At 35.0% G+C, this 22,160-nt stretch overlaps 1 protein-coding gene across 1 annotated transcript in view; it reads right to left on the bottom strand.

The window, feature by feature from the left end:
* Window positions 1-4,340: 4,340 nt before the first annotated feature.
* Window positions 4,341-22,160, bottom strand: part of LOC136029926 (cytoplasmic tRNA 2-thiolation protein 1-like) — a gene marked incomplete at its 5' end in the record, with an annotated part of 101,890 nt that continues 84,070 nt past the window's right edge. Inside the window, 2 exon segments of the mRNA XM_065708458.1 lie at window positions 4,341-4,783; window positions 21,321-21,525. Coding sequence (XP_065564530.1) covers window positions 4,464-4,783; window positions 21,321-21,525 — 525 coding nt within the window. The 3' untranslated portion in view covers window positions 4,341-4,463.

Genomic DNA, 22,160 nt, shown 5'->3' with positions numbered 1-22,160 from the left:
CCAGTGACCAAGTATCAGGTTAGTTTCTTTTTATTAATATGCAACGGTCATTGGAAAGTAAGAACCGTTAGAGCAAAATAACTTTAATTATGAACGCAAGTTGTATCACGTACGCCTTTTTTTACTTCCCGACGCAATTACCATTAACAATCAAAAAAAATTTCAAGACTAGCTTTTGGATCTCATCATCAAAGAGCTCTGCCACCTGACCGTCAAACGAGCTAGTAGCAGTCTCTTTCAAACCTTCATCATTTTCTAAGCGCCTTCCACAAATAAATTCCTCAGCTTCGAAGCAGATGAAAATCTCATGGTGCTAAGTCCGGAATAGATAGTGGAATACCGCAACATAAAACCGTGAATTATCCTGAAGTAGAACGGTATCGCGCCGGCGATTTTGAATTGTGTGCATAACCTTTAATATTTTTTCATATTCAACGATGACAAGAAACAATTACTAATTAATTTAATGGTCAGGCTGCAGAGTTTTTTGATGAGGGGATCCCCAAGTTGGTGTGAAAAATATTTACACGTTAATGTAACGGTGTTGAAAAGAGAACAAAAAAGCTTGTTCCGTTGCCTCCACGTCTCGAGGCAATTGATATTCAGGACTGATTTTAGCAAATGAACTTCTTTTACCTACTTAGAATTCCTCCTGAAGGCATGTTTTCTTGAGCCACTTCAGGTGCCTAGTAGGGTCGCCCCCCTCTAAATCTAGGCATGATTTTCAAAGCTATTACTGGCTAGTGTCGCTAGTTAATGAAAATACAGGGGTGGGGGGAGGGGGGTGTTTTCCAAAATCAATTGGGAGGGGGGCAATTTTTCAGTGATAATAGAAAAAATGTACTTTTCGAAATAGTACATTCCACCTGCCATCCATAAGTGTAGCCACTGTTAATGGCTTAATTCCATTTAATCTCGGCAGGGTGTTCCAAAAAGTAACCTGCCTCGTAGTAAGACACTGGGCACGACAACCAGTGGCTGGATGATGACTGAAATTGAGTCAATTCACGCATTCCCATAAATAAACAGTTGAAGAAAAGTGTGACGAAGAACGTGGTATAGTTTGTCGAGATTCTTCTATAGGGCACCATACATTTGATGCAATTTTTTTTTTTTTTTTTTTTTTTTTTTTTTTTTTTTTTTTTTTTTTTTTTTTTTTTTTTTTTTTGGTATAGTGAATCTTTCTAAGCAAATTTCAACACAGTCAGGTTGGGAACAACAAGAATAAAAGTTTATTCGCAAATTAATTTTCTTTTAGAGTGCGTAAGATATTACTAGTAAGTGATTTCAAGTCTCTAATTTACCTAGAAAAAATCGTATCCGACGTTGCTTTTGTGTTAGATAATTCCTTCTTGAAGCGCCAGGGGGGGGGGGAAAGCCAAAGTGCTAGCGTAAAGGCTGAAGGGGGTCGAGGGAGGTGGCAAGCCTTCATATACACTGGTTAAGTTCTATTTGTTTTTAACCTTTAATATTGCTCCTTTTCACCTGAAAAAACTTGTTTTTTAACGAGCATTTCATCTTTTCTTAACATGGTTTCAGAGTGTTCTGGGAATTTTGGCTCCAAAAACCTTTTTTTGCGTATTTTAATCTTGTTCTTTAGATTAACTGTTGTGAATTTTATTCAAAAATCATGTTTATCAACGACCGGATTTGTGCCAAAAAAGACAGAGAAGAAGATTTATTACTGTCCCATTAGTTTCAACTCATAAAACAGGCGATAGAGCTCGCAATTTCCCTTTGAAAGAACCCTCTTCCCTATTCTGCGACCACTAGTTTGATTCAAGCAGCCATCTTTATCGTAATTTTATGGGGATATAGAAGAATGAACGCTAAAAGCCATAATAAGGTTCACTCATGTAAATCAGACAAGGTCCTTCGGATTCCGAAAAGTCTTGGATAGAATTTCTGTGCGATCTATATTCCAGTTAAAGTTTGTAAAAAATTCTATTCTTTCTAAGCAAAATCAGCTTTAGATACATCAAAATAATCAAATTTTGATGCTTATCAAAATATATAAAATGCATCAAATATAATGTCACCCATCAGAAGTTACGAGCCTGAGAAAATTTGCCCAATTTCTGAAAAAGGTGGGAACAGCCCACAAAAATCAAATGATCCTGATGAAAATGCACCATCAGATTCAGCATACCAGAGAACCCTAATGTAGAGGTTTCAAGCTCCTGTGTAGGAAAATGTGGAATTTTGCATTTTTTGCCGGAAGCAAGATCACGGATGCGTATTTTTTTGGTTTATTTGTTTTCTCGAGGGATAGGATCGTAGAAGCTCGAGAGAGGGCTCATTTGACCGAAAACAAATCCTGTGTCCTTTTTAAGTGACCAAAAATTTTGGAGGGCAGTTAGCCCCCCTCTCACGCCAAATTTTTCCCCAAAGTCGCCCGATCAAATTTTGAGATGGCTATTTTTTTTTAGCATAGTCGAAAATGTAATAAGTAAGTCTTGGAGGATGACTTGACCCCCTCAGTCTCCGGGGGAAGGGCTGCGAACTCTGAACTTTGCCCATTGTTATATATATATAGTATTGGTTATTGGAAAGTATAAGTTTTTCAAGGGGAATTTTTCTGGTGGAAGAGGGGGAGGGTTACATGGGAGGATTTTTCCACGGAGGAATTGATCGTGGATAGCGGGAGGGATTTTCCCATGGAGAGGGAGCCGGGTTTCCCAGCATTATTGAAAAAACGATCAGAAATTAAATAAAGAAAAACAACTTTTTTCAACTGAAAAGAAGGAGCAACACTAATACTTAAAACGAACAAAAATTATTACGTATATGAGGGGGTTGCCCTCTCCTCAATACCTCGCTCTTTGTGCTAAAGTTTGATATTTTGTTCCAATTAATTTAGAATAACTATTAGAATAATAAGCTTTTTTAAAAGTTCCAAATAAAACTTTTGCGCAAAGAGCAAAGTACTGAGGAGAGGGTAACTCCTTCATATAGGTAATAATTTTCTGTTCGTTTTAAGTTTTAATATTGTTCCTTACTTTTAGTTGAAATTTTTTTCTTTTTTTTTGTCATTTATATTAAAAGGAGGCGTATTACATTTTGTAAAAAATAGAGGCCTTTAATCCATATCTTGAGAGCAGAATAGAACAATAAACTTTACACATTTCGTTTAATACTGGTGGCTCTTTAGCAAAACTGTCACATAAAGACTTTTGAATTACCACAGCCAAGCTGGTCCCACGCCTAACAGAACAAGATCATTTCCCAATTATTTAGTTTGAAACGGGGGTCAGAGGAGTGACTCTGTAAGCTCAGCCAGAGTCGACCCAGCTCTAAATGGGTACCTGGAGAAATCTGGGGAAGGTAAACAGGAAGGATGTGCGAAAGCACAGGATGGTTGCCCCGCAGCCCCCCATTGCACTTCCTGGCTGAAAGGCCAAGAAACGGAGATCAGCACCGCCGGTAGATGAAAGATGACACATTAAAGATGGGAGCAATATGACACAGAAGATTCACAGTTAGTTTTGATTATAAACTTTCAGTCATCTTCTATAGTCTACTATTTTTTAAGGATAGTTTAGTCTCTGGGCGTGGAGTAAGTCTCTACGTTCAGTCTTCTGGATTCCAGGTTTAGATTAGCTTCTTAGAATGATAACATCTACATCGTTATTCTTAATTAGAGTAGCCATCCCAATGTTCTGGAAATCTCTTTATGAAAGTATGAAGTCAAGTTTATGATGCTACAACCTGAACCCTAAAAGCGTTTTACCGTTTTATATTGTTTTTATAAACTTATATAAAGTTGAATGCATTAATCTTTTTTTGACGATAAAGCCCTATGTTAACGGTGGATCCATCTCTGTTTCAAAATAAGGGATACGGAGTTCGATCCCAACTGCCGCAGGGTCTGGCATTACATAAATATTATGCATTTACGTCTCCAAAAGAAGAAAAGTCAAAGAAGAAGAAGAACGATTTTGCTCCTTAACCACTCATTTAATCCCACTAAAAGTGATAAATCTGAAATTCATCTTAAAATCTCAAATTCTTATTTCCCCTTAACTGTCATTTGCGGGGAAAATTGGTCGAATCAAGTAAGGACCGGTGTATTAGATTTTAATGATCTTTTTGGCTTTTGAATTTAAGGCAATCATCTCATTTCAAAGGACAGATTCAAATTACAAACAAAAAGATAATTTAAGACTTCTATCGCTGTTTCTGTTTTGAACAACTTGGTCAGTATGTTTTCGAATCCTCTTAGATCAGCTTAACAAGGGAAGGAGCTGGTGCCAACAAGGTCTATTACCTCAACTCTACAAGCCCATGCAAACAAAATTTGGTTACAGTTTACTCACTTCAACAACTTAGACACAACTGTATATTTTAAGAAACAATTTTATTCGCTCATTGAAAAAGTCCCCATTCAACGACAGAAATTCATAAAGATAAATTTTGCAGTAACTGGAAAAACTAAAAAGAAGCTACTCTAGCCAATACCGCAATCAAAAATCGAGCTTGTCAGTCATTTCTCTAATTTCTGCTGGCGTTAACTTCAAGCCCTGTGTCTGACAACCACCCCTTCCACAACATTCTTTTTCAGTTCTGCAGTCTTTATTTAAAACATTGCCCTCTATAGAAGCATTAATTTCCAAAAAATCCCACACTTTTGAACTTTTTCCTACAGCTAACTTGGGTCGTCCTTTGTTCAGTCCTTCCAACATCACACATGCCTTGCACACTGGTTGACTTGATATATAACTACAGCGAGTACATTTTCCTTGAATAGGTAGTCGAATTCCCTCTTTAATCGAAAGTTGCTCCCCTGAAAAATACAAACATCATAACTAACTAAAGAAGCTACAACATCTGAATTGCTAATTCTTATACTGATTAACATATTAATTGTCTTTTTTCCTCAATATGTTCGTTGGAAAGCTCTGATAACTTTTTTCCCGGTAAGCTTTTCCACTAAATATAATTAAACTGCAACCAAGGCAGGGGGTTCACCCCTTGGATGTCGACAGATTCCTGTAAATGTAAATAAGCAGTATACCCAAGTCCATTTGAGATCTCTCAATGGTGGGGAAAATATATAATGGAATGACCAAGACAATATATACGGAGATGATCCAAGACAACTTACATGCATAAATGTAGTTACATATTTTCTATAAATAGAGACATCCTTTGAATAGGGAATTGGAACCATTGGGAGGTTTAAATACCGCACTACTAAACATATTCCCAATCTTGAAATCGTCTGTAGATACCGTTGGCTGCACTGAGGTCTGAAATATTTTAGGCTAAATTTGTAAGCAGCTGCTGGCTTACGAGATTTTTATTTTTCAAAAAAACAACAAGATACTTTTATACTTCTCTGGCACGTTTCAGATTATGTCTGATTGCCACAGTTACGATACTCCGTGAGGAAGGAGATGACAGCTCTAGCTACCATCACTGCAAGATCTAAGTACCCCTTCATTTATCGAGGAATATAATTATGGAGTAGTAATGATAAAAAAATAATAAAATAAAAAGGTTGGAAAAATTTAGAAATAAAGTTATGAAAAAAACGTATTTAATTTTTTTTTTCAATTGTTGTCTGAGATATATGAAATAGGATAGAGGAATGCTTGGATTGTTTGTTGTTTTTATTACGATGACTCCAGAGGTAACTCAGCGAGGAAAGATGTGCGATGTTATTTGCAGTATCAGTTTTTGCTGTGTAGTTTGTTCATAAAAAAAAAACTCTTTATTCCTGGTACGCCCCTAGGATAACTTGCTTCAGTGAGTTCATAGGCCAGCCAGGAAATTTAGTCGAAAGAATTTTTTTCCCAGAAAAAATAAATTCTATTAATAAACAAAACTAACTTAACCGATCAATGGTAATAAATGATTCATCTATCCCACTCTACATTCCAAGACACTTCTTTTACCTCCCCTCAACGTTTTATTAACCCTAATGCTTTCAGACCTTTAACTCTCGAGTTAATATTTGGGTTCTGAAACGTTTAAATTACTTAGAGTACTCGAGTACACCTTAATTTGCATGAACCAAAAGTTGAATCCCCTCATTTTACAAAAGTTTCCGCCCATGGGAACTAGTGAACAGATGATGACAAAAATCTTATTTGAAAATGAAAATAATGAGCTTCAGAACAGAATGCTTTACTTTTTTCAAAAGATGTTCATTTCTCAGTCATTTGACAGACAACTGTATTCCTAATTAGGATAATAAGTCTGCCTCGTTTCCTGGTGCAGACTTCCACAAGCTCAATTTTACCTCTTGTATGAGTTTGAAGTAGAAAAAAGAACAGACTATTGTTTTTCAGAATTTCTTCCCTGAAGCTTCCATAGATCACAATTGGGAAGCAGGTTCTTAAACGATGTTTCTCAAACTTTAATCAGCATAAATACATACTAATGATGAGTATGATCAGCATAATCCCCTCAAATGAGGCAAAGTTTTCTGTAAAACCTCATGTAATAATAGCTACCGAGAATGGGACACAAGCTTTCAATACTACAGGCACAATTCTATGCAATGTTTCGAATGAATATATTATTTTCATATCCATAGAAGTTGCAAGCTCAGGGACAGAAATTTTAAATATATATAGGCTTGAAATAAATAATTTATGTAGATAGAAATGTGGCATCAATGCTTAAAATAAAATCGTTTTACGCTCAAACATGAGGATTTTCAAAAATACCAGCGCGGGCTTCAGGGAATTTTTCGAAGGAAAGGATCTTGGTTAGTCTTAGTGAAATTAAATAAAAAAAAACAAGTTTTTTTTAACTTAAAGTAAGGAGCGATATTAAAACTTAAAACGAACAGAAATTACTCCGTATGTGAAAGGGGCTATTCCCTCCTCAAAGCCCCGCTCTTTGCGGTAAAGTTCGACTCTTTCTCTCAAATCTGCTTTTTAAAACAGTGAAAAACTTTAGCGTAAAGAGCGGGGCGTTGAGGAGGGAACAGCCCCCTTTCACATACGCAGTAATTTCTGTTCGTTTTAAGTTTTAATATCGCTCCTTACTTTCAGTTAAAAAAAACTTATTTTTTTAATTTAATATCTGGACGTTTTTGAATTAATCCATGTTTTGATTTTGGCTCCCCGCACGTGAGTACTTAGAACGAAATTTGCATATTTTTTTTTGTTTTGGCTAAATGGCTTTCTCTTAGTTTTGATCGGACGATTTTAAGGAAAAAGGAGTGGGGGAGGAGGCTTAGTTGCCCTTCAATCTTTTGGTTACTTAAAAAGGCAACTAGAACTTTTAATTTTTTACGATCGTTTTTATTAATAAAAAATATAAGTAAGTTCCGAATTAACTTTCGTAACGAACTTCTATATACGCATATTTTTATTACGTATATGAGGGGTTTTGCCCCCTCTTTAATACCTTGCTCTTCACACTAAAGCTTAAATTGTGTCCCAATTCTTTAAGAAATACCCCTAAATCACAAAGGCCGTTGAAGAAATAGTTGAACTTACTAAAAATACTTTAGCGTAAAGAGCAGGTATTTAGGAGGAGATGACCCCCTCATATGCGTAATAATTTCCGTTCGTTTTGTTTTAATGCTACTCCTTACTTTCAGCTGAAAAAACTTTTTACATATTTATCTTTTCATTGTTTTTTGTTGTAAATAATATTAGAAAATCCTGCGCCCCCTTCATGGAAATTCTCTCATCCCATGACAAATTCCTCCATGGAAAGATCCTCCCAGGTAACTTCCTCCCTATCCAGGAAAAAATTCCCTTCAAAACGTCTGTACACTTTCCAATAACTATTACTATATGTAGACACTGGTCAAAGTCTGTAACTTGTAGCCCCTCCCCCTGGGACTCTGAGGGAGCAAGTTGTCCCCAAAGGCATAGTTATTAGATTTTTGACTATGCTGAACAAAACGGGTATCTCAGAATTTTGACCCGTTGACTTTGGGAATAAAATGAGCGTGGGAGGGGGTCTAGGTGCCCTCCAATTTTTCGGTCACTTAAAAAGGGAACTAGAACTTTTAATTTCCGTTAGAATGAGCCCTCTCACAACATTTTATGACCACTGGGTCGATACGATCACCCCTGGGGAAAAAAAAACAAACAAACAAATAAACACGAACCCGTGATTGGTCTTCTGGCAAAAAAAACGAAATTCCACATTTTTGTAGATAGGAGCTTGGAAATTCTACAATAGGGTTCTCTGATGCGCTGAATCCGATGGTGTGATTTTCGTTAAGATTCTATGACTTTTAGGGGGGGGTTTCTCCCTATTTTCCAAAATAAGGCAAATTTTCTCGGCTCGTAACTTTTGATAAGTAAGACCAAATTTAATGAAACTTATATATTTAAAATCAGCATAAAAATTCAATTCTTTTGATGTATCTATTAGTATCAAAATACTATTTTTTAAAGTTTCTCTTACTATTGAGCCGGATCGCTCCTTACTACAGTTCGTTACCACGAACTGTTTGATATTTCCATCTTCTACTGTGCTCAGGATTATAAGCAACAAATTTTGTTATGTAAGCATCTTCAGGCTCTCGCAGACTGGATGATTAAAATATCTTGCTACACAGCCGACTTGAACCACAAGCTTGTTTTTTGTAACAAAACCTGACAAAATCCCGAAGAGAAAACCTATTTTCCAAGAACACTGATTCATTTCTGAATCAATTATTTATACTGTCAACATTAATTAAAGAGGGAAGTTCTCTTTTTATCTGTTTTCCTTCCCCAGCGCCTACTGTCAAGAAATTGGGAAGTGATTTGTCCTTCTTCTTTTTTTCCATACAGTAAATTGTATTATTAAATGAATCATTCTGCTTGGGCATGATTTTTTCTTTCTTAGACGTAGTCCTTCTTTCTGCTTTTTCTTCGATCCACTAGAAAATGCCTTGATTAAAAATAGGGAAAGGATGAATGACGGATACGGTGATCAAAATTAAACAAGTTTGCCATAGAAAATCAACCCCGCTCGGTTACAAGCTGTAAAAGCCTGAACAATTCGAAAAGACTATCACTAATAATATTTCACATTTCGCTGTAGTTGGTGAAAATACAAATGATTATCTAATATTGACCTCAAAAAACAAATGCCGTTCTGTTATTTGGGCTTCTATTCATTTTTCACTTTATCTTTGATTAAATTATACCAACAAAATTTCAAACTAGAAGTGATCAAACCTGTAGTTAATAACAGGAGTAAGTACATAGCATTGCAGGCAACTACCTGACAGTAAGGGAGGAGAACTACAGTTACGGTTGGAAATACAGACGGAGTTCAGCCTGCTTCAAAGAAATAAAATTATCACCACTTTTCTAATGCGGAAAAACATTTTCCTTTATATTGAAAACTCTTTGCTACCTTTTCCATGGAAATTAGATTTTGTCTTGACACGGTGAATCAGCAGACTTGCTTGTTTTGGAAACCAGCATGAGTATAATCACTAACTCATCTTGGAAAGAAACGCGAAATGTCAATTTTCCAAAAGAATCGTTTTTCATTACAGATGGAAGCAGCAAAAGCAATACTAACAACACTATTACTAGCTGCAATGGCATTTACATCATGAACCGAATAAAGATTTACACACTAATTTCAAATGATGTCATCATATTTTATTTGTTACCGGTAGGTTTAGTCTGATAATGTTTCTTTCTTTAATATAGGCGTTTTGAGTTTCTCTTACATAAAAACTTCCAAATATTTTATTGTATTCCTAATGCAACTTTTAATGCTGAATTTAAACAAATAATAACGGATTATGCAAAGTTAAAAGGAATAAATTTATGTACAGTAAATACAAAAACACATTAGTATACTTTTTACATGAGAAAAAAAAAAACATTTTAAGATGTAGGCCTACATATGATTTAGATTTACTTAATTTGGTATGAAAAGTAGATTATTATTTTGTAAACAAGTTCGAAGTGAAGGTGTCTAGGAAATGCTGGTGGCGACTTACTAACCCCTGAAATTCGCGTGCTAGCTTGAAATTCTTCGTTTTTCTAGCAGAAATAACTTGATTTTCGAAGCATAAACGAAAGAGTGAAAGAACAAAAATACACCAGGAAATGACACTTATTACAGACAATTCAATAATTTCCGTCGCCTTGCGGCTCAAAACAGCCTTTTAAGCTTAATTATTTCTTAGAAAAAGAGGGCAAGAGACAAATCAAAAGAAAAATACACGTTTTAATGGTAGTTCACATATTCTTGCGGTGCTTCGCACCAGAAAATATTGTTCTGACCATCCAACGAATTCATTCTTAAGCGAATCAGTAAAAAACGATAGCACTCAACTCTGAATGTCAAAGAAACTTGGACCCTTTGCTGCATAAGTCTTTCTTTAAGTATTCTTTTCACTTAAAAAGTTTTTCAAAGGGATGCAAAAATAAAAAATAAATATTGCACTTTTTCAAAGCTTATTTCTAAGATTTCTGAAAACTTATTGTTAAAAATAACTTGTTCTATTATAGAAATTTATACCACTGCCTGATTTTGATGCTGTAGCCACATTTTTGGTGTCTATTCCCAAAGGAAAAGGGAAAATGACACCCTTGGCTATAATTACTATAAGTACTCAGTCTAAGAATGGTAATTTTATTTCTTAGCTGAGCTCCCGAAATTCTAGATCTGTCACTACTTCAAAGGTGTAAATACACCTTTTGGTAGAAAAATTAAAATAATTTCTTAAGCACTGTTCCTCATGATTTTTCTGAATTTGTCCTACTGTATTTATGCAAATTAATGAAAAAAGAAAAAGCTTACAGGATTGTCGGTTTTACGGCGTTCATAAAGACAGACAGAGAATTCCTCCTCGTACGATTTGAAGCCATTTAAGGCAAAGTTGCTGACGTTGCAGGAGCGTAACCTTACTGTTTTGAGATCTGATGTGTTTAAAAACGAATTGAACAAGCTTTCCTCACTGGATTCGGCCATAGTTTCAAAGACTGTAGCTGTGCAAAGTCGAGTTGAAGTGGGCACTCTTGCGGTTTCAGCAGCCTTACTTAATACCTCCTGTAGAAATGGCGTCAAAGACTGAGAATCAGATCAACCCACAAAGATGGTTTCAAAGATTGAGTGATCAACAAGTGAGAAATTTTCGAATGCAGAAGAATCAAGATGCTGTCTTTAGGAAAAGAGCAAGATAAAAATCTTGGCTTGTCATAAAATACTTCTTTAACTCCACGACTATGAGCTCTCTAAGGAGTACAACAATGGGGCCATCAATGGCTCTAGTATTACAAAAAAAATTCAAGCCCTTACTAAGTGTCCTCGACTGCCAGTTAGATATAAAGAAGCACTTTGAGTACAGTGGCGTCGCAAAAGGGAGCATGCACAAAAATAGCAGCTTCTAGCACAATCAAGCTCTTAGACGAAAGCCAAAGATTATTAATGGAATCATTGCAACCGTTGGATGTCAAAAAAAAAATTCAAAGGCTCCGCACTTTCCTATCAACAAGGAAAGGAGGATTAAAGCCACCCTTTTTGCAGTATTTTTGAAAATATCATACTGGAAAGTGAAAATTTTTATGTTTTTCACTAATTTTCACAGTTTCGTCAATGGTTACGCAGGTGAAGCGTGTCTTGGGATAACCAGAGCTGCGACATCGTTTCCGGACTCACCCCAATCCCCCGACTCTTCTTCTTTACTAATTTCGTCATACTCTTCCGCAAACATTTAATCATTTTCATCAGATTTTTCAACGAACTTATCTTCATTTCCAGAGTTTTCATATTCAGAATCAGAAAGGCCATCTGAATCATTTCCACCAGTTGGCTTGACATCTTCGGCTTCATCAGAGAACTCCGAGCAGTTTTCTTCGGGGGTATAATTGGTTTCGAGAGAACCAAAATCCAAGATCGCGTGCCAAATATAAATGATGAGAATTTGCAAAACATGAAGATCAGGAATTTGCTCCTAGCCTGCACGCTTTGACGAAATTGCTCCCAGAATCAGTCACAACACGAAAAATATTATATGTCCGCGCAAACCTCCTCAGTGAAGCTTGGATTGCTGAAAGAATGCTTAACCTTCTTGAAATGTAAAGTACATTGGTGCAACTTCTACTCGTTCTTCATTTTCCCTGGGGTAATAGGCAGGGGCCTCTATATTGCCAGATCCCTTTGCAGACCAATAGTCTAAAGTCAAGCTGGCCTGATTGGTATACCTTAAAGTAGCCTTTAGCTTAACTTGTGTTTCTCTGGCAGCAATATTCATCTGAAGATGGATCTTCCTAGATCTCTCCCGGATGGTGCTTTCAAGCCTCCTGTTACTTATGAAATTAATTTTTTAAAACTTTCCAAAATGAAGTTTTTACAAGCCTTTCTGGATTCTGGATCAAACAGATAGTTCTGCGATGCTTCTCATATTCTAATGTATATCAAATTCTTGCCAAAGCTGCTTATAAGACCACCAGTATCCACCACAACATTTTGATTTACAGCTATATGCAACCCCCTTTGATCTTTCCTCTCCTGTCCAGTTCTGAAGGTACGATTTTAGCCACATTTAAGGCACGAGAAAACTCGACAGGGAGCTTTAATCCAAGAAAACTCAAATTCAAGCCACTTCTCCGAGGAAGTCCTGACGAGCACTGGCTAGTGCCTTTAACAAAGTGTCTACAACACTTGGAGCCGCTTGCATTTTCACGCTTATGTCGTCAATAGCGACATGAAAAGACGTATTTATTTTGGTTTGAACACTTCATTCAAAGTTTGATGAGTTCCCCTAGCCTATTTTAGGTCAACACGTAACGATAAATGTTACTGTTTACTAATGTTAGCTTAATGCCATTTCTCTTTTGATGATTTAATATGGGCAAATTGTGACAGAACATTTTTTTTTTATGGTCAAAAAGAATGCTACAACGTTTGCAGCAAAGAGTGCGGGAACTGATAGAATAGGACACAAGTTTCTCTATGAAAAAAATGGCCCTTTTGCGTTACCCAACCAAATTTACAATCAACTAAATTAAAATAACAGCAATATTCTTACTTTTGCTTTACATTTGCGGAATTTCACCAGCAAGGTACAATAGGCAGACACATGCATAGTTTTTTAGCCCAGCTTGTCATCGTCATTCTAGCCTAGGCCTTCCTTTTTTATAATCAGAACAAGAGTTTATGAACATACAATTTGTCAACTTTTAGGCAATCCCAAGTTCAATTAAAATAAACCCAGCTATTAAACTGCAATCCAAATTTGAAATAAATTAATTTCAAGAAATTTAATTAATCGAAATTAAGCTTGTTTTGAATTTTTCAAGTTATGTCGGGTAACATTATTAGTACGAGAAGTAATTTCTAATTCCTATTAAATACATATTAAAGCGCTCAAAGCGTCGTAATAATCAGTTTCCCACATTTTTTGGTTTGTGCCAAAAAACAAAGTACAGCTGAATAGTACAGGAAAATGTACCTCAGTTTTCATAAGAATAAAGGAAACGAAACTGAAGTCAAGAAGGAGACCAAAATGCAATTTGTTTTTTACTGCATCAGCTATTCCAAAATATAAACATATTTAGTTTAAGTAGTACTTTCAGATTTCCAAGTAAAATACTACTTAGTATTAAATTAATCTAGGTATACTTTTTGGTCTATGTCATCTTCTGATGATGTTTTTGTTACCATTTTCAAAATTGCGTTCAGCACCGCAGATTTGAAATAAAAGGTACACCATAATTCTAACAGGAAAAGAAAAGTAAGCAGTTCTTACACTGTCAAAAAATTTAATGTTATCTCTCATTTTCAACATGTACTTCTGACCATCACTACTTCTGTTTTAATTCTAAGTACTGTTTTGCTGCACTTTTCACAATTCAACTTCGTCCTGATAAGAAAAATAAGTACATTTGCTGCTATTCAGTGTCTCTAATACAATCACTAGTATATTTTGGGGGAAAAAAGCATACAGGGTCCATTTTGATGTAGCATCATTTTTATTACAGGTGGAAGCAGACAGCGATACTTAAATTTACAAAACTAGACGAGAAACCTTTCACAATATAAACTTTTAAGCTAATGTACAATGTTGACGGATGTTGGCCGTCACTGACAGATTTGTCCAAAAATGTTTGGAGTTTATTCTGTAAAATATGGGCGTTTGGAATTTCTCTAGGGTAGACTCGCCCAAGAGTTCAAATGGGTTCTTAATGCAACTTTTGAAGGTGAGTTCAAAGTCTGAATGGCAAAAATAGATTTGGTCTACGGATGACAGGCATGCGTTTATAGGAACATTCATCTACTCGACAGGAATTAATAAAAAGTATATATTAATTCCCATATGTTTAAAGAACAAACTTACTTCTCACAACAATGCAAATACGACTGAATGCCTCAAAGAAAGTACGTCTTCGCGGAGGAGGTAAAGAGGTATAATACACAGCAATTCAGCATAATCTAAAAGGATGTAATGTGAAGGGGACTGCAAGGTGGAGGAGGCAAAACGACTCAACCATCCATTTTATAGTTCAAAAAAAGAATCTTGTTCACCCAAGCATACTCAATTATGCATTCATTTAACATAGGCATAAGCTACTTTCTTTAATTAATTCAAGCTGTACTCTACAAAAAAAGTACTACTTGAGTCTCAAAAGATAACCGGTCTCTTTTATAACTGGAAGCGATAATGAAAAGTGCATTTTGAAGTCTCTTTTGAAAAGTTTTACCCACATTTCCAGACCTTATTATCAATACATTCAATAAGTAAAATGATTACTCAGTCCCTCTAGCTCAATGGATAATAAAGATTAGTATTGCTGTATATTAGTGTTAGCTTAGTACCAATTGTAGCCACTCACTTGTATTCAGGCGCATCTTCTTTTTTTATTGAAAGCTCAATCCACAAATCTAATCAATTCATAAAGAGCGGTAGCCATTGATTGCGACAGATGCGAAAGCTCACCCTTGATATTCAACTAGGTAAAGCTCTTTTCTTTCTACTTTTAGACAATCACTTCATTTGACTTATTAGAAAAGGAAGGAAAGAAAAAAAAAATCTTCATTACATTTATCAATTACATTATAATAAACTGAACTAGTGTGTAGTAGACTATATGCAATAAAATGGGAAAATGGAATAAAATTTAACCCATGAGAAGATGTTTAGGACAGTAATAGGACACATTTTTTGTGAGTATCAACGTCTTCCTCTCCGAAAATATTCGAGATATTATATTTTTATTTTTCGGATATTTGGGAGTCAACAGCAACAAAAAACAACACTTTCAACGTTCGTAAGCTTAATAAAAGTAATTTATATTAACCTTTTTCCGCTCGACAAATGATTAATTGTAGAATTATTAGTTATAAGTTCTTCGTGTATATTTGTTTGTATGACAATAGTGTGTAACACAAATTGCCTACCAATTTATACATTCAATAAATTAGCCCCTTTTGATTCCATTTTGTGTTAGCGCTTAAATCTTGATTTTAATTCAGTTCATAACATGTTAATTTAACTTAGCTTTCATTTTCTGTAAATTCTCGATTTTTGACGTCTAATCCTTGATCTTAACTCATTTCATAAAAAATTCATGATTAGAGTTCATTTTCTGTCATTCTCGTTGACAGATTTACCATTATAGTTGAAAACCTGCTATAGAAGGAAACACAAAATCGCAACAAATCACCAAGCGAGTCAAAAACTCCCAAAACACCCATTTCTATCTACCTACACTCCGCTCAATTTATCAACGTCCAATTACTAAGCAAAAAAGGTACAATAATCAAATTATCCAGAAAGACAAATCGTTACGACAAATTTCCTGCATTCAAAATGAAAACAATCCAAGACTAGAAACATATTCCAAAATAGGATTTAGAAGGCTTTGAAAGCCTAATTAGTATTAAATTATTGATGGGATAGGTTCATTTCCCAAGGAACAATCAAAATAAAGGCTGGCAAGCATCATCCTGTTAATGAAGAGCAAAGACAAAAGGTTAGAAAGTTTTATCATCTTGATTGTTGACAGAAAAAAACTGTAAAAGCACGTTCACTGTAAGACAGTGCTTAGCTTTTAACTTGACGTTTAACGTCATATTAACATGCACAAAAAAAAAACGCCAGAAGCTTAGTTATTTAGGCTAAATATCCCTTCCAAAAAATCCAATATTTACATGGCTATCAGCCAGTAGAAAAACCCATTAAAAATAGACAGAAGAAAAAACAGAAACGAAGAAAGCAGTGCGGCTGAACCTCACTAGACTTGATATGACATTTCAAAAAAAAAAGTCATAATATACTAACATATCAGACAGTTCCAGCGGTAGCCCTTTGTAATTGCCAGATACAAGTGTGTCTTGTTTTTTTTTTTTTTTTTGACTGAATACTGTCAAGCATTTTGACAAACACTCACTAAGCCTGCGTAAGAGGCACGAAAATCTGAAACTAATATAACAGATACCTCATTATAAGTATGGTGACTTGTAGCTTATTATTATTTGTTTAGTGTTTATTTTAAAATGTAGTTAAACCTTGAAACAAGACGCCAATGACTGCCAAACTCGAACTTTCTAACAAGCTAACGTGAGCTTTCATTGACATATTTTCTGCTTGTTTTTTGAAATAATCGAAATCCGTACGTTTTCTGTTGTTTCTATCTAATTGATGACCTTACGTTGATATTTTTTGAATGAATATATATTTTAACACATTGTGAGATATCTTGTGAAACCTCAGAATTCAACCTGAAGAATTTGAAATCTATTTTTAGATGAAAAACCCAAAAAAAAAACATTTTATGAAGTTTGGTTCATGATTTGCTGTATACTTATTACTTAAAATTTCAGTCTAAAAAGATTATTACATCTTTTTTGAATGTCATTTCCTTGGTTCTTTTTCAATATTCAAAATCATCACTAGATTTATTACACTTGTCTATCATAGGTAGCGCAATAGCGCTGCCTAAGTAAAGAGCGATGAGGGCACAATGTATTTTGTTTTTTGTATTGTTTTTTTTGTTTTTTTAATTAGGACATTTCGTATTGAAGGATTTGTCGTAAAACTTCAAAAAAAGCTCATTCTGCAAATTGAAAGGGTTAGTGCCCTTTTTAATAGTCGAAAGTGATTGGAAGGCCACTAGCCCCCCTCCCAGGCCCACCGTTTCCCTAAACACATCCAATCAAAATTTTGAGATAGCCATTTTGTTCAACGTAGTTGAAAGATCCAGAAATTATTTATTTAAGGATGTCAACGCCCCTACAGCCCTCAGGGCAAGGGTTGTAAGTTATGCCCTGGGGCAAATAAGATGTATACGGAAAGAGTGATCGTATAAACTTCGGAGGGGGGCTAATTGAATTGCTGATCAGAAGTTTTAGTGCCCCTTTGAAGCTTCAGAATAATGGTGGCGTGGATAACCCCCCCACCTCGTATTTTTCCGAAATGAATTTGATAGAAATTTTGATATGTCCACTTGTTGTCATAGAAACTTCGAAAAAAGCTCATTCGATTTAAAATTGAAAGAGCTAGTGCTGTTTATAATAGTCGGAAGTGATTGGAGGGAAACTAACCCCATCCCATGCCCACCATTTTCCCAAACACATCAAATCAAAATTTTGAGATAGCCGTTTTGTTAAACGTAAATGAAAGTTCCGGGAATCATGTCTTTGAGGATGACAACCCCCCAGAGCCCTCAGGACAAGGTTATAAGTTATGCCCTGGGGACATATAAGGCTACAGAAAGGGTGATCGTATAAACTTCGGAATGGGCTTATTGGATTGGTAATCAGAAGTTGCAGTGTCCTTTTTTAGATTGAGCGATTGAAGGGTGGATATCCCCCCCCCCAACCAAAACTCGTAATTTTCACAACATGCATCAATTTTATTTTGGGTACATTCTAGGCTACTGATTTATTTTTTATTAAGTCTAATATCAGTTTCTTTTAACTGTTTTAACTTTTATAATAACTGTTTTCAAAAAATATAATTGGGGTACGAGACAGACAACTTCCTTGTTCAGTTATTTAGTAATTTCTAGTCGCTTTGAGTTTGAGTTGAATATTAGTTTAATTTTTGTAACTGATAAGTTTATTAGGCTATAGATTTCAATTTTATTTAGGTTGTTGCTTTTAACTTTTAGTTGATTTTTCATTATAATGTCAATTTTTTTTACTCTGCTGAAGAAATTCTTTCGCTCTTTGCTTTTGTTAATGAAAACTCGTTTTTTTTACATTTAATCTAGGAAAAACTAACGTTGGCAAGCGTGAGTGAAGGCAACACAAACTGAAGGAGGATGGTTTATTGACATAATTGCATATTAACAAAAATGGAAAATGAATATTTTTCTTTTGAAAGTGTCGGAGGACACTGTTTTGTAAGCGTAATAAAATTAGAATAACAAAAGTTTCTTAGAATAGTCAAAAGTTGCTACTGTAACTAATAGTAGTATTAATAAATAATTAGAAGTTACACTGAAGAGAATTATGCTGTTTCCCACAAACACCAAACAATACTGACAGTCATCCGTCATTCCAACAAAACAATAAAAACTCTGAGATAAGTGCTATAAAGGATAGAACTGCAAGAGCTATAAGAACAAAAGGGCTAGGCCTGGATCCTTGTAAGAAAACGATTCAGAATAATTACACTCGTGCCCATTGATTTAATAACTAGGAATAACAAAATCAGTGTAACATAAGGAAGGGAGAAGTGAAATCAGAATTTTCAGGAGGAATAGTCTAAAAAACAAAAATCATCTTTATTAGATCATAACTTTTCCCCGTGGTATGTTCGTACGGAAGTCAGCTTTTTTGTTAATTCCGCAATTTCTAATATAAGTTACCAAACATCCAAAATGCAGATTTTTCCTATCGGAGTCGTTTGTATTTGAAAAACCACAATCCTAATAAGCTGGATCTCATTTTAGTATCAATTCAGGTAGATTTATCCTTGCTACATGTAAAGAATGATCTAATACTAAATATTAGCAAATCAAACCTACCTAAATGAAAAATGTCAACAGATGGCCTTATCTTCTCTAAACAGTTTAATTATGTAACTTAGAACACTAAGCTATGTAAAGTATCCTTAATTTTTGTAGTTTTAAGTTATTTTGCAGTAAAGGACGAAATAGCCCTCTACTCTGACGGAAAACAACACATATCTGGTAATTTTAAAATTCGCCATGGTAACTGTTAGAACATGACGAAATCATTAAATTATGTTATAAAACGCCAGTGGTGTGTAGGGCCGGATAAAGAGGGATTGTAACGATTAAGCCCGACCGGGCCCTGCATTTGAAAGGACCCCGGGCTGGCTGGAGAAAGAACTTTTTTAGAAATAATGAAACAGCCTATTACTAAATATTCCAGTAAGCATTGTTTTCGGAGAGGGGTCGTTTTCCAGGCTAAAACCAATAAAAAAAAAAAAAAACCTATCTGATATAAGCAGGGAATCAGGACTCAAGAGACTCAAGGAAATTAGATTTTCAACCAGTTTTAGAAGGATTTATTGAACAAAAACTTATAAAAGTGTAAATTCATGCATTCATAATTGGTGATGTAAGTTTCAAGAGGTATTTTCAGCAGCTTTATAATATGTAGAGGGCAATAAAAAATAATTACCGTAAGCTCAAAACGAGGACAAAAAGGGACAAAAATGTAAGCTCAAAATGAGGGGAAAAAAGGACAAAAATGTAAGCTCAAAATGAACAAATTGGACCATCAAATGAGACAAGATGAAGAGAACGACCTGAAAAATGTAAATCTACAGGTGAAGATGAACAACCTTCAAACCATCAAAAGTGACAAGACCAATTGGAGCAGCTAAGACAAAGGACAGAGAAAAAACGTCCGAAGTAAATATAAACAAAAATAAAAAACAAAGAAATATGTAGTTATAATACTTGCGAAACAACAATTACAAGATTCAAAAGCGAAATTGAAGAACAAAAAGATATGAGGTTAAAAGATAAGTGGTAGCGAAAATTACAACGACTTGAAAACGAAAGTGAAGATAAAAAAAAAATATACAGCTACATGACATGCGGCAAGGAAGATCAGAACGAACCAAAATGAAAATAAAAAAACAAAGGATTATTTGGTTAGAAGATATACGACACCGAGAACAAAGAAATATTCAGTCAGAAGATAAGCAGCAGTAAGAATTGCAAGCAAAAGCGGGAGTCAGAACGTGTCAAAAATGAAAGTGAAAAACAAAGAATTTTAAGGTTAGCAGAAACGTGAAATCGAGTATCAGAAAGTGTCAAAAATGGCAACAAAGAACAAAGAATTAAGCTATTAGAAGACAAGCGACAGTGAGAATCAGAACGAGCCAAAATGAAAGTAAAGAAGAAAGGAATATTATGTTAGAGGAATAACGCCATCGCAATCTTCGAAGCCAACAAATTGTGGCGCAAAATTCACTAAAAACCTGCAAAGATTTCGTCAACTATGCAGGTTTTAATTAAGAGTCATTGGCACCCTTCAATGTTGTATGTATTCACTGTGAAGTCTTCCAATTTCCCTTGGGAAAAATAGTCAATACAGGTGATTTATTTGGACGTTGCTGCTTGCTTGGTCGAACTGCATTGCCTTCTCCACCATTTCCAAATAAATTGGTTTGGCCTGTTATAGCACATAACTTGCTTTCCAAAGCATTCCACAAACAAATACCAAAATTTAATTCATGTTTTGCTTTAGCTTCATTCAAAGTAAGCGATGATTGAGCCATCAATAGTCGGAGTGTTTTCAGCTCCAAAGTAGCTGGACAAGTTTATCACAAAACCAATTTAGCAGCAAAACCGTCACAGACCCCTGAAGGTGATTTCGAACCACATTCATATAACCACATATACTTTTTAGACCCCGATAAAGAACACCTTGCACATCTTTTAAATAATGGGATCTCTCATAATCCCATGGATCTCTTGGAAGAAATATTGCGACACACATACAAATTTGCTAAGGGTTACATAAAAATGCGAGAAGTGGAGAAGCGACCTGTTGCTTCACTGGGGCAACAGGCTGGGATATAGACTAGTGACACTGACAATACATAAAAGCCTGTGACGTAGCCGTTGGTCTCCCGGTGCTATAAACTTATATATATATATATATATATATATATATATATAAATATATATATATATATATATATATATATATATATATATATATATATATATATATATATATATCACTAAATTTTATTTACATTTTAATATTTAGAGGGAGCCTCGCCAAAAAACTTCCAATCGGGCCCATGACCTAGTCGATCCGGTCCTGGTGGTGTGTACCCTAGCACACTGACAACTTTTAATTATTTTTCAGTTATCAGAAGTATTAATATTATTAACAAATATAGGTAAAATTAATAAATTGGGTATTATTTGTAGATGGATGCAGTGAATGTCACATACCTGAATGTACAATGTCAATAATAGCAGATGGCCTGATTTTTTCCAGATCTTTTAAGTACGTCCTTGCAAATCCACGGTAAGCATTTGGGGAATAAATGCATTCAGTTGAAAAATAATCTAACTTCTTATAATATGCATACATCACTATTTCCTTCTCATAAGTGTACTTGAACGGCTTTGATCGAGGTATGGAGCCTTCCGTTCCCTTAAAAAGAAAATGTGACAGTGTTTGATACTTACAAAATTAGAGACATGAAATCCATGCCATGCAGAATACGATTTTATCAAGACTACAAAACAGACAGCAGGAGAAATCCCAAAAAGGGGGTTCTTTACATGTTTTGATTTTAGTATACAAACCATTTAGCGAAGGCTCTGTTTGTATTATTTTTTTTTGCATGTGTTTTAGTATGGTGACGCTCTTCAGTGTATTTTAATGTGGGCTAAACCAAATCAACTCAAGAATTCTTTTGTCATTTTTTAGCATTTATGCTTATTTTTAAGAAATGCCCTTGTAAATGTATCACTTAATAATCAACTCTATGCTTTGAAGCTAGAGCCTAAAAGAAACGAACTTGTTCAAATTGACATTTGAGAAGGACATTTTTTGAGGTTAATTGATTACCCCTCTTAAGACAAGACAGCTTCTTGCGATTTTATCAAACTGCATTTTCTCCTTCGCTAATCACTTCCCTTTTTATAAAATGAACTGCCAATAAGCCACAAAAGAACATAAATTATTATTATTATTTAAGAATTAACGACGCTTCTTGACTACTAAGGTCCTTGCGTCGGCCCTGCAGTGCATTACTGCAGCGTGATTCGATCTCTGGGTCCCGT

Source organism: Artemia franciscana, chromosome 1 (genome assembly GCF_032884065.1).
Source record: "Artemia franciscana chromosome 1, ASM3288406v1, whole genome shotgun sequence".
NCBI classification, from domain to species: Eukaryota; Metazoa; Arthropoda; class Branchiopoda; order Anostraca; family Artemiidae; genus Artemia; species Artemia franciscana.
The sequence above is the reverse complement of the archived record's forward strand: the minus strand, read 5'-3'. Positions and strand labels throughout refer to the sequence as shown.